At 37.0% G+C, this 12306-nt stretch overlaps 1 protein-coding gene across 3 annotated transcripts in view; it reads right to left on the minus strand.

The window, feature by feature from the left end:
- Nucleotides 1-12306, minus strand: part of COL11A1 (collagen type XI alpha 1 chain) — a 132257-nt gene that overhangs the window by 65056 nt on the left and 54895 nt on the right. For all 3 annotated transcript variants that reach the window (XM_083867941.1, XM_083867942.1, XM_083867940.1), the window contains 13 exons: nucleotides 12154-12237; nucleotides 11935-11991; nucleotides 9492-9545; nucleotides 8022-8075; nucleotides 7855-7908; nucleotides 7203-7256; nucleotides 3828-3881; nucleotides 3670-3714; nucleotides 2296-2349; nucleotides 2163-2207; nucleotides 1678-1731; nucleotides 1168-1212; nucleotides 12-65 (listed from right to left, as the gene is read on the minus strand). In XM_083867941.1, coding sequence (XP_083724067.1) covers nucleotides 12-65; nucleotides 1168-1212; nucleotides 1678-1731; nucleotides 2163-2207; nucleotides 2296-2349; nucleotides 3670-3714; nucleotides 3828-3881; nucleotides 7203-7256; nucleotides 7855-7908; nucleotides 8022-8075; nucleotides 9492-9545; nucleotides 11935-11991; nucleotides 12154-12237 — 708 coding nt within the window. The remainder of the gene's footprint in view (nucleotides 1-11; nucleotides 66-1167; nucleotides 1213-1677; nucleotides 1732-2162; nucleotides 2208-2295; nucleotides 2350-3669; nucleotides 3715-3827; nucleotides 3882-7202; nucleotides 7257-7854; nucleotides 7909-8021; nucleotides 8076-9491; nucleotides 9546-11934; nucleotides 11992-12153; nucleotides 12238-12306) is intronic.

Genomic DNA, 12306 nt, shown 5'->3' on the forward strand with positions numbered 1-12306 from the left:
TGTTTACTTACAGGAGGCCCATCGGAACCAGGAAGGCCAGGAAGGCCAGGCTTGCCTTGAGGTCCCTAAATGCAGTAACAGACACACATCTTATAAACAGCACAAACACGTCCAACACATGTGACCCTAAGAGCTAAGGACAGAAAACGCAGTCATACCTAAATCCCTTGATATGGATATCAGGGATATGCCAAAAATAAAATTAAAGCCAGAATGACACTTTCATAGCATATGTAAGTGCAAGGCCAGTTCTTACAATCTTTAGCCTACAGAAATGATCCATAATGTCCTGAGAACAGGCTTCAGGATCTACCCTATGAAAATGCACACACATAACACAAGGTGGGGAAGAGTTTTCCAGTGTACAGAACTAAGTACTATATAGAATTTCAGGAATAAAAGGATTCACCAATGAAAGTTATCAACAAGTTCAAGAGGTGATGAGTGCAGGGTACAGAACCCCAGAGCTCATAGCTGAAAAGCCTTTTTGAAGGCCTAGGAAATGCTGATATCATGGAATTTGTCCATTTTGCTAGAATAATACTTAAGCACACTGACAGGTAAAAAAGTATTAATTTCTCCAAAAGAACAGGGTAAATAACAAAGAAAAAAATCAAAGAATTAATTGAGCACTAATTCAGCAAAAATGAAATGCGCATAAAATTCAATAGTGACATTTTTTAAATTAATAGAGGACCAGTTTCAAGCCATAAGAAAATGTGCAAACAGATGAGGAAAAAGCCACCAAAGGACACTACAGTATGCCAATTACACTGCAGAGTTATTATAATCCTTGAAAAAAGAACAAAATCAGACTCGAATAGGTAAAACTTTATTATATAAAAGAGATTAAGAAAAATAATTTTTGCAGCTTGCTATGAAATCAGGTAACATAAAAGTACAAATTGTTTAATATTGTAGATGGCATTCTGAAGGTAATAGCAGAAAATTAATCCAAAATAAAGGGAGGAAGTTGTGCTTGTGAAACAGTGTATATGAGAGGAAAGCCACTGGCTATTCATTGGTTATTCATTTACTTGATGATTTCAGGAAGATCTGATATTTAAATTTAGCTTACTATTCCATAAAAGATAGCGAAGCCCTCAAGCTCATAAACAAAGTGGCACAGAACTGATTGTGAAATAACAAAATAATGCTGTAACTTACTTTTTCACCAGGAGGCCCAATAGGACCTTGAGGACCAGGAAGCCCCTGTTAGAAAGAAACCAGTGTGAGAAACCAGGGAGAACAATGTACATACATTCACCCTACTAAAGGTCCCTCATTAATCTGTTTAAACACACGGGCAAATATAAGTGGCTCTTTTTTTTCACTTACAAGTTAGATCAGGAGTTTTGTGCGAGCCTTTTGCACAAGCCACTATTCTGGCAGTAGGTCTGTAACAAGATCCTATTCAGAACCCTCCTCCAGGTGTGGCCATTCCTACTGCATTCCAGGAACACTGAATGAGTCATTTTTCTCCTGAATGAAAAATCCCTCTGAAAACTTACTTGAAAACTCAGCTCCCACTGCCCTCGGCACATTTGCAGCATTATTTATAAAATCCTTGAAGCTTTATCGGTTTTGCACATGAAAAGCTAACCTTTTAGTGATTTCCATCTATTAAACATTTGCTGCACATTACATCATATTTCTTGAGAGTTCTTTTACACTTACTTGTGGGCCTGGAATTCCTTGCTGACCAGGAGGTCCTGGTTCCCCTTGAGGACCCTACCATGCAAAAAAATAGTAGGGCATTAGGTTTGCATTTCTGCACTACAGATCTTCATTGTCAGGACTAAAAGGAGTACAAACTCATCTTTGTTCCTCCCTCTTTAAAGTCTACCAGCAACTTTCTCTCCAGTATGAATTTTTTTCATGCTAATGAATATCTTGACCTTTTCTTTAATAGAGAATAACAGCCCACACATAGGACCTAAGCACTGGAGTCCATGGTGCTAAAGGAGTCTGAGAGAAAGCATGGTCAGGCCTTTTGGCTGGAAACTAAGAACAGAAGCCTTGTCTTTTCCATATAAAGTCATAATGAATCCAAATAGTTGACATAAAAGTTTAATTAAATGGAAGGGATGGCATAGTTGCAGGGATGAGAGAATGTGGAAAGCATTCTTAGGATCTTTCTAATTCCCAGTTTACTTACTCACCATGTTTCCCTTTGGGCCTGAAGGTCCATCAATACCTGCAATGCCCTACAACAAACAACATAACAAGAGCAATTTTCAGTGGATTTCCTTTTTTCCTTCTGGAAACTGCAAACACTTGACAGCTCATACGTACAGGTTGTCCAGGGGGCCCAGGTGTTCCTCTGGGGCCCAGTAATCCCCGTGGACCCTGCAAGAGAAGAAACCTGTATTGATACCGGCATGATTTTTTCTGAACAGAGATGCCTGTGAGCAGGACTGGCCAAGGAATGGAATAAGGAGTAGGAAGGATGAAGGGAAGGCAGCATCCTTAATTAGGAAGAAAGAAAGGAAGAAAGGGAAAAAATCACTGAAAACAGATTTTCTTCAAGGGCACTATATTTCTGAACAGGATGCGAGTGTAAAGGCAAGCTTTGATTAAGCCTCTTTATGGTCACTTCAGAAAAAGGTGGGAGATTGATATTTATATTTCCCAGTGCAGAACATTGGCACAGCATCTTCCACAAAATTTCAGCTGTGTCTTGGCCTGAAGGTCTGACCTGAACATACAGATTTGTATTCCTTTCTTTTGAAAACCTGATGGTGTTTCATACTCTATACTACTGTTCTAATACAAAATAGTGTTTATATCTGTAGTAAGGATCCAATAAATAATTAAAAGTTGCTAGTGATTTTATTACAATAAATACAATACATTCTGGAAACAAAAATTAGATTTTTTGCACTTATGCCTAAAAACTTTCACAAAAAGACCAATGGCTATTCTCATAAATAAGGTGAAGAAGATTTTGGTATATAACATAATCTTTTGGTTCTATACTTATATGAATGAGTAGTAGTTTTCATTATTGTGTCATCATTCATGTTCTGCTGCTAAAGTAGGCAGATCTGAGTCTCCTCATATAGTCACAAATCACTGACACTAACTGTAGCCATGTCTTTGGGCTTTGTGAGTAGGCAGTAGCAGATCAGAAATTTAGGGTAAAATTCCCCTCTCTGAGGCTTGATTTCTTGCCTGCAATGCAGAACTCTGTTCTGCAGTGACAGCACCTGCAGAATTCCAACTGACAGGAGTGGAAATTCTGTATGTGCAACAAGTGTAAAATACACAATGAAGCATGGTAGTGTGAAAAAGAGGAGAACCTAGGCCTTGATTTCTAATAAGTAGATATTTAGGTAACACTTTAAAAGCAACAGGGGCTTGGCTCTATTCTGATGTGACAAGAACGGCAGTGACTGATTTCACACAATTGGATAAGAAACAGCATTTGTGATTCTTGAAGTTGTATACACTTAGCTGGATTTATCCTTAATTCTAAAATCCTTTAAGTGCTGTTTTGACCCTAACAAAACTGTCCATTTGCTTTCAGCCAGAAACAGTATTCTCTATATAAAAACATATGAAATAATTTTTATACCTGCAATTCAGAACAGTTCAATAGAATGGAAAAATATCTGAATGTGACTTTTGTTTGTAACAGAAACAGAAGAATAAGAAAGAATTGCTTACAGCTTCACCTGGGAGACCTCTTGGACCAACTTCCCCATCTTCTCCCTGGTTTTGTGCAAAAGGAAAACAAGTCTTAGAAGAAACCTAACATTTATCATGACCTTATTCTCACTATATGAGACTTCACTGTAGATTTTCCTGTGTGAACAGCAACTTACTCTTGATCCATCTTCACCAGGTAAGCCAGGGGGTCCCTGTGGGCCACGATCTCCCTGAAGGATAAGAAAAGTCATTAAAATAACTGCTGGAAACTTTCTGCTGCTGGAAGCAATAATGGATGGGAAGGGAATTGAAAACAAATATGTTAGCTGAAGTTTGATGTGTCAAAACATGTCTTGACACAGTGATACAGATCTGTAAGTTATAGTACACATTAAAATCTTTCATTATCTTTGTATAAGAACAGATGAGCATTTTTGAAACAATGAATAATTTGTGTTTGTACAATTTCACTCTGTAACAAGAGTAGGACTTGGTGATGCTTGTGGGTCCCTTCCAATTCAGAATATTCTGTGATTCTCTGATTCTGTGATTTTTGGCCCCAGAACATAAACAAGCTACATCTACAAAAGGCAGTGTGACCCACATTTTCCTTTGTCTCATCACCACCTTCCCTCTCCCCTACACAATGTATTACTGCAGTGAAATAAGACGTGTACATGAGGCAGAAGTTAAGAAGCTCGTTGCAGGGCCCAGGAATATACAGAGATTTATTAACCACCTTTCAGAACCACGCACCCTGGCACCAGCTACTGAGAGCCTTGGGACTGGTTTGTCTGAGGCTTTGGAAGGCAGCCAGACTTCCACACTTCCCCTCAGAGTCTGAGGCTTTTCAAGTCTATATATGCAGAACCTCAGTAGATTCTGGACCATACTTTTAGGATTTATTTTTCTTTCCCAGTTCCTAAAGAGAGCTAGTGTGCTACAGAGCTCAAACACCACTGACTGACCTCCTTCTGGGCAGTGGGCTTTGAGACTGTGACTTCCTTCTGGCATTGGACAACACCCAAGTATTCATGCTGTTTGCCTTAATTTTATCAGTGTCTCCAAGGAGCCTGACCACTGCTGGGGATTCTGGTAGAGATATATGGAGTCACTGTTCAGTGGCTCTGTTCTTTACACTTCCAAGCATTCCTAGGGAATTTTAGGTAACCCTCATATACCCAGAGCACATCCCTCAATTCTAGGGATGTTAGGATTTTATTCTATTGCCTTTCTGTCCTCCCCCAGCATGGAAGAGAAACAGAAATTTTATGAACTGCTCTCTAATACCTTCAAGATTAATTCAATGCATGAATTGCTCTTCATGTTTTTGCTAGGTTCTGCAACTACTCTATTTTAACTGCAGGTAGAGAAAGTGTTTTTCTACATGTTAGATGACACTTCTGAAAGGTGACATGAGAGGCATGGTCTTTCCTCTGGCTTCCAATTTATATCAAGGTGGAGACTGACTTAGGCTTTCAAATACTGAAAATGTTCACCCCCTTAAGGACTACCTTTCTCTTCTTGCAGTCACATGGTACTTAGATATAGATTAGTAGGTGTATTCAATGTCCTGCTATTGTCATTCAGTAAGAACAAAACTTCCTATCATTATCAGCATTCTCAAATTTTCAGCTCTATTTCTTGCCTTCAAGTGTTCTCTTAAAGCCTGAATTATTTTTCCCTTGGATCTATTTTAAAAGTATAGTGTCTTGCTTTTATACTGAAGAAGAGTAGTGCATCTAGTAAATCTAAATAACAAAAGTTCAAAGTCACAGATAAAAAGGTTAAAAGAGATACGACATCATATGATGTGATCTGCTCTACACTGAAGTCCAAGAATCTCATTCAGTAACTACTGTCTGAAAACTTGTGTTTGACAGAGACATAACCTGAGAGAGACATTCAGTTTGCAACTCGTATGTCCAATATCATTAATTCTAAAATCAGCCCTGAAACTTCTACTCTAAATGTATGTTTTCAATGCTGATTCGTTTACAGCTGAAATATAATTTCAACAGAAGTATTTCACTTTTCTTGCTGTGTTTATTATTGCAAGCCAAAGAGAACCCAACATTTGCATTACATGTTGTCACTATCTAAGACTGCAAGAGCTATAACCTTCTTATCTGCCTTTGAACTGAGCTGCTTTCACAAGGAGAAAAGTGCATATTTATACAGAAGATTTTCACACAAACACAAGAATCCAGTGGCTTTTAAATAGTGGGATGAAATATTAAAGTAAGTAATTATTTTCATTACTGTTTTAACCCAACTTATTTTTCTTTTTTTTTATTAATGGTAGGGAGGTATGTGTTAAATTTTTAATTTTGGGATGGAAATATGGAAAAAATTGAATATTTGAAAAAAAAATCTTAGTGACTTCAAGGTACCACAGACAAGTCTAATATTCCAGGCTGGAAAGCAGACACACACTGCCTGACTCAGGCCAAATTTCTGTTCAGGCCTCTGAGTGCAGGTGGCAAGTGCTTAATGCGGAGCCCTCTCTGCTGTTGGCCTGCTGAGCATGCTGGGCTTCCATCATGGGATGCACTGACTGCTTTACACTCTTTACCCAAACAGGGATGATGAAAGAGCAGTAAACGAATTCTTGATGACAGCAGAACTTCTTTACCCATTGCAAACAGAACTCAAAAGAGTACCCTTAGATGATATTAAAAAGAATTACATTAGGGTCTGGTAGCCAACACAGCCGAGCTTTTCTAGGAAGTACAACTGTGCTTACCCACTGAAGGGTGAGGTAATAATTCCCTGGTCACTGAGCTTTAGCACATTTGGAAATAGTTTTTCTGACATTCCCATTCACTTTTTCTTTCACGGTGCACTGCACTTACCAGGACAACAGTAAAGGAGGGACACTCAGCAGGGTGCTAGCACCTACATTGAGGGTATAATCTGAAGCAGAAATCCCTGGCTGTGATTATTTCTGTGCTTTGTAGGGAAAGATGAAGTCTCATTCCATAGATTTGTATGACAAAAGGAATAAGTACTTCAGTTGTTTTAAATATTACTAAAAATTTTCCTAATTTATCTGACTTGACTGTGGCCTTTCTTTAAGTTGCAGTTGCTGGAATAAGCCCCACTAAAAAATTCAGTTTGTAATTGAAATATTCATACTCATTTTTTGAGCAAGCTTCTAGGCAAGTTAAAATTTGGCATGCTCCTGATACAGAAACTTCATGCAATTTCCTTTCCCTATTACTCTTCTGTTTAGAGCAATGACTAGAAGTCCAACAGGCAAATTCCTGAACTAAGAAAAATTAGAGAAAACCTATCTGAAGATGTGATCTGAATTCTGCAAATATATTTAAACTATAAATGTATATATATTTGTCTATTGATTGATATTACTCAAAGGTTTCACATTGGAATACATTGCCTGACAGTACAGCTATTATCTGTAGAGTGAAAAGCAGACATTCTGTTTTAACTTTCCCCTCAGTCCTTAGTGCTGTTCTTAACGAATAATGAATTATTTCTGTGACTCTATTAGTTTAGTGTTGTATAAATGTACATATTTTTCTTCTTACCCGGTTACCTTTGTCACCAGGGAGGCCAGGAAGACCATCAAATCCTCTGTCACCCTAGGAAAGAAATCACTTTAGTAAATGAGGAATCAGCTTTGGTAAATGTCTGCTAAATTGTCTGAATAAATAGTGCCTTCCCCCTGAAGGTTAATTTCTACCCTTGGGTTGTATGTTCACTTTTGTTACTGAATGAAACACATGGGGCTGAGCATACAGATCAAACTCACAAAGTTTTCTTCTACAAATTGTAGTAATAGAAATGTCACAGTTTTTCACTGTGCTGTAGTTATGCTATTTATAAAAAGACTTTTCACATTGAAATGAAAAGCTTGATTCCAGCTGCAATTTGCAGTTGCAAAACTGACTTTACTATAACTGATACACTGTAACTAGAAACTAACTCAGAGAGAGAGAAGTCATGCCCCAAGAATCGAGTTTCTTCAAAGTCAGACTACTAGGAATTACCATTAATTACCATATTCTAAATGGATGATTCATTCTCAGCTCTTGCATCTGACCCAGCTCTCTGAAACCTCAGTATTTTCACTTAAGAGAAGAATTCTGGGTTGGCCTGGGTGAAGTTGTGGTACCTACATAAAATCTGCTTAGCCCATTCCAAGACTGAACTAAAGGCTCAATTGTCATTATTATTTACCTTTGCACCAGGTTCTCCTGGCATTCCTCTGGCACCATCAGCTCCAGGACGTCCCTGCAAAATCCCAAAGGGGCAAACACTTGAAAATGCAATGGAATCACTTAATATTTAAATACATTTAAATAAAAACTATTTACCCAGAGCAGAACTGATCATATGCTACCTACCCTTTTGCCAGCTTTTCCACTTGGACCGGGGGCACCTTGGACACCACGAGGACCCTGAGTTTAAAGAGGGTAACACTTAGAATTCCATGAATGTCAGCAAAAAGTTATTAAAAAACCTCACCTCAAGAACAAAGTAAGATTTTTTTTCTACACAAATCTGCATTTTTTTCCCTAGGAGATGGATTCTCGTTCCCAGATTCCCAATGGTTTTAAAAGCACATGGGCATCCAAACTGGCCTTAGCAGTATTAATTCTAATGCCAGTTTTGATGAGATGGCACTACACATGCCATAAGTCATCCTTTTAACATGTAAGTCTCTTACATTCTTTTCATGGCTTTAAAGATCTCAGTCCTGTAGTTTGAAAAGCCTTCTTCCTCTCATGCCAAAATTATTTTATATCCATTATAATTATTTAGTGAAAACTGAAGAATGCTTATTTCAGATATATATACAAATGTGAGCTGTGCTAGTAAAGAGCTCACATGCTGTTTTAGCTTTACACAACATGGGATTAACTAGAGAGAGACTGAATTACCCCAGACTGAAAAAAAAATTTCACTTTCCAAACACATGTAACTTTCACTGACTACTGTATGGACATAACCGTGGAAATTTTCTCACCTCCCACCCAAATGCATTTTTAGGTGAATAAAAGCAATGGTAAGGACAAGCCATCCAAAATATTGTGTAGCAAATGAATAAAAACATTAAAAATGTAAGTAACCAAACTGAAAGACTGTACAACTGTTCAGAATGATTTTTTATTTTTTTCTTTTTCTACTGCAAGTATCCATGTGCAGTTTTAAGACAGGCCCTTAGTAATGTATCAAATCCATGATACTACTTGAGATCTGGCAAAATCATTGTTCTGGATACTTATTTCATGATTTCTTTCACAATCTCCTTAATGCTTTTAGGTTTAAACTGAAAGATTTCCATGTGCTTCAGTGCTCTTTGACATGACTGTGGAGAAGTTTATATAATACTAGGCTGAGAAACAAAACATGCACTGATTCTTAAAGATTTATTCTTGATCTGTCACATCTTTCTTGAAAATAGCCTGTTTAATTACCAATCAAATTCAACCTCCCTCACCTTATGAGATCTGATAAGTTCAGAGCCCAAGGTCATCCCATTGCAGACTAACATATCATTATTGAACAGAGAAAAGAGCCTGAAGTGACAATATTAAACAGGTTTTCAACTGATGACACTCTACATGTGATAATTGCTTTTTGTTATACAAAGATTGTTACACTTTCATATTTCAGAATGAATAAACAAGCTATTGATTTTAACTACAATCTTAATATTGATCAAGCTACTGAAATTATAGGATCGTATTATAAAGGATATTTTTCTTCAATTGCATGCAGGAAGCATATAATTGATTGATTTCTTCTAATTGATATGAATAAAATTCTTAAAGATAAAACATGCTCAAACATAACAGGGAATACTAATGTACCTGGGGACCTGGTTCACCACTTTCACCTTTAGCACCTGCTGCTCCAGGTCCACCCTTGATGAAAAAAAAAAGAACATATATTGTTTAAGTATACAAAAGCCCCTTTAAAATAATAAGTTACTTTTTATTTCCATACATGAATTAAAGGGAGAAATAACAAATAATCCTCTATTCATCAGGAGGTGTGAACTCATCATTCCTATCTACAGTTTTATCTACCTTGATTTATCACTGCCTAAACACTGGGCAGAAATATTTCTCTTACCAAAGAAAACTCCCATGGATATGAAGGCAAAATGTAACTCTTTGTTCTGTATTAGTATTTGAGAGCTAAGTATGAGCACAGTAAGAACATAAGTAGTACAGTCAGAAGCGCATCATTGTAGAGAATAAGACAGCTGAAAGCCACCTCTTTTTACCTTTATTTCTGTGCTGTACAGAAAATAACAGTCTCAGAGTTCAATCCAAAGATCATGGTAGTCAATGAAAAATACCCTGTCTAATCTTGTAATGAACTTCAGTGATGTTTTTATCAAGTCCTTTTTACAATTGGCCCTGAAGAAGTGGAGAATCTATATAACTACATCTCTCTATTGTTATGAAATGAAGATATAGATTTTAAGAGTAAATTTTAATCATAAACAGGCCAGAACCAGATATTCATTCACACTGTACATGGAATCAGGGGCAGTATTAGTGAGAGTAAGCTAGAGGTCTCATAAAAACAGACAAAATAAACCAAAACATCTTGGCATGCACACACAGAATACAGTCTCAGAGAAAGAAGATATGGGAGTTTGTTACTCTGTGCAGAAGAATAGTGGTATTTTTTAACTTTTAAACAGATTCTGACCCAAAGTATGTATTTAATATGAAAAAAAATGTTGCAGACCTTTGAAAACTGATAATCCTTCTAGGTTAACATTAGAAAGAAGAAGTAATCTAATGGCTTGGATTAGTGCTGAGTCTCACACCCTGGAGTAGAAAGATCCTCACTGACCTTGCAGATATTAATTCAAGTCCTAAGCAAACTGAAAATCAGATCCCACACTGGTACTGGCAGTGGAGAGAAGATTGGTTTTGGTAGGTGGTGACTCTCTCTTGGGGTTTCTCTGGTATAAGCTCTGATTTTAATTAATATAATTGATTACATTTACTATCTCTAGGCAGATATTATTTTTTATGCTATGTTAATTAAGCATGTGAACACCAGACTCAATTAATGCTAGACTGGGGCTTTGACACTATGTTTAAGATCTTTAGTATCTAATACATTACTAATGTATCTTATGGGCTACTAATTAATTTAACAAAATAAAATTCAAATAAAAAGGAAAAGCTCCAACTTTTTTATTCTTAAAAGAAGCTGGGTAGAAAAACAATTTACAGACCTAGAAACTTGCTTTTGGAACTGTAGGCAAAAAATCTAGATCAAAGAGTTGGATTTCTAGAGCCTCCTGGTGGTTCAGAAGCAAAACAACTATTACTATTATTAATTTGTTGAATTTTGCATACAGGAATTCATGGAGGCTTTTAAAACACAAAAGCATGAGTATGAAGGCAGGTTATACCTCTGCTAAAGGTATCCAACCCACTGTCAGTATCATACCAGCCCTTGTGAAGTCCTCATTGCTTGCAGCAGTTCCAGAGTATTGTCTGTACAGACTGAATGTTATCCTGCAGGTCTCTTGAATGAAATACATTGCTGGAAATCGTGTATGAGTTTGTTATATAGATCAAATATATTTGACTCTTTTCAAGTATTGCATACCTAATTGTGATGAATCAGGAATCTGTGAGCCAGATTCTCTGCTTGGTAGCTACTATTTACTTTCGAAAAATTACTCTAGAAAGAATTGCTCTTGTACAGATCTGCTTAAAAATACAAGTGTACACATTCCGTACAAACACTAAGATATTTTAACATGCACAGGGCCATTTCCAGATCATTTGGTGTTAGCAGTTGAGTCAAATTCAGGACTGAAATTAAAAAAGGTGTAATTATTTTAGAAATCTGTGGCTCTTAATTGTTTATAGGAATGCCTCTTACAAACTTTTCAGGTTTAGCTTAAATATTGAGCAAAGGTGATTTTGCGAACCCTTGCTTTAGTATCTCTTTCTGTAGAGTTTCATATTTACTACAACAAATTGTATTAGTAGCTACATTACAGAGACGATTGCCTGTAAAGGCATATTTATGTAAAACTATCCACTACTTTTGTAAGTCCAGCAGTGTGCTCTGTCCAAACACCACAAAACCTACAATAAAAACTCATTTAGTATTTAAGTTGCATTGTAGATCTTGAATAAGAATACAAACTATAATGATATAATATTAATTTCAAATAAGTACAAAGTAAGTACAAGGTAGGCAAGGCCAGAATGAGATCCATGGGCTATATGACTATGTTCTTAAACCTGACCCCCTGTTTTGTCAACTTACCACAGGACCTGGTCTTCCAGTGAGTCCCATAGGACCAGGTGGACCTCTCATAGCAATCTGAGAAGACAAACAGAACACTAGGTGTCAAGAAAAAGCCGCCAGCCAGCATACATGTTCTACACTAACAGACTTTTAGAATGTTCTAGCAAATACCCCCCCTCTTTGACTTCACATCCTGCAGGATATAAAACAAATCAGGTTTTGGGTCTTTGTGCTCACCCTGGCTTGCTGAAGAATAGCTTGTGCTTGAGCTTCTTGAGCTGAGATTGTTGGGCCCTTCTCACCATCTCCACCAAAGCGGAACTGCAAGTACCAAAACAAGAAAAGGATTTAGAGTTTATGAAATCTAAATCATACTTCTTACTTGCTGCA

The sequence above is a fragment of the Zosterops lateralis genome (assembly GCF_965231275.1).
Source record: "Zosterops lateralis genome assembly, chromosome: 9".
Lineage (NCBI taxonomy): Eukaryota > Metazoa > Chordata > Aves > Passeriformes > Zosteropidae > Zosterops > Zosterops lateralis.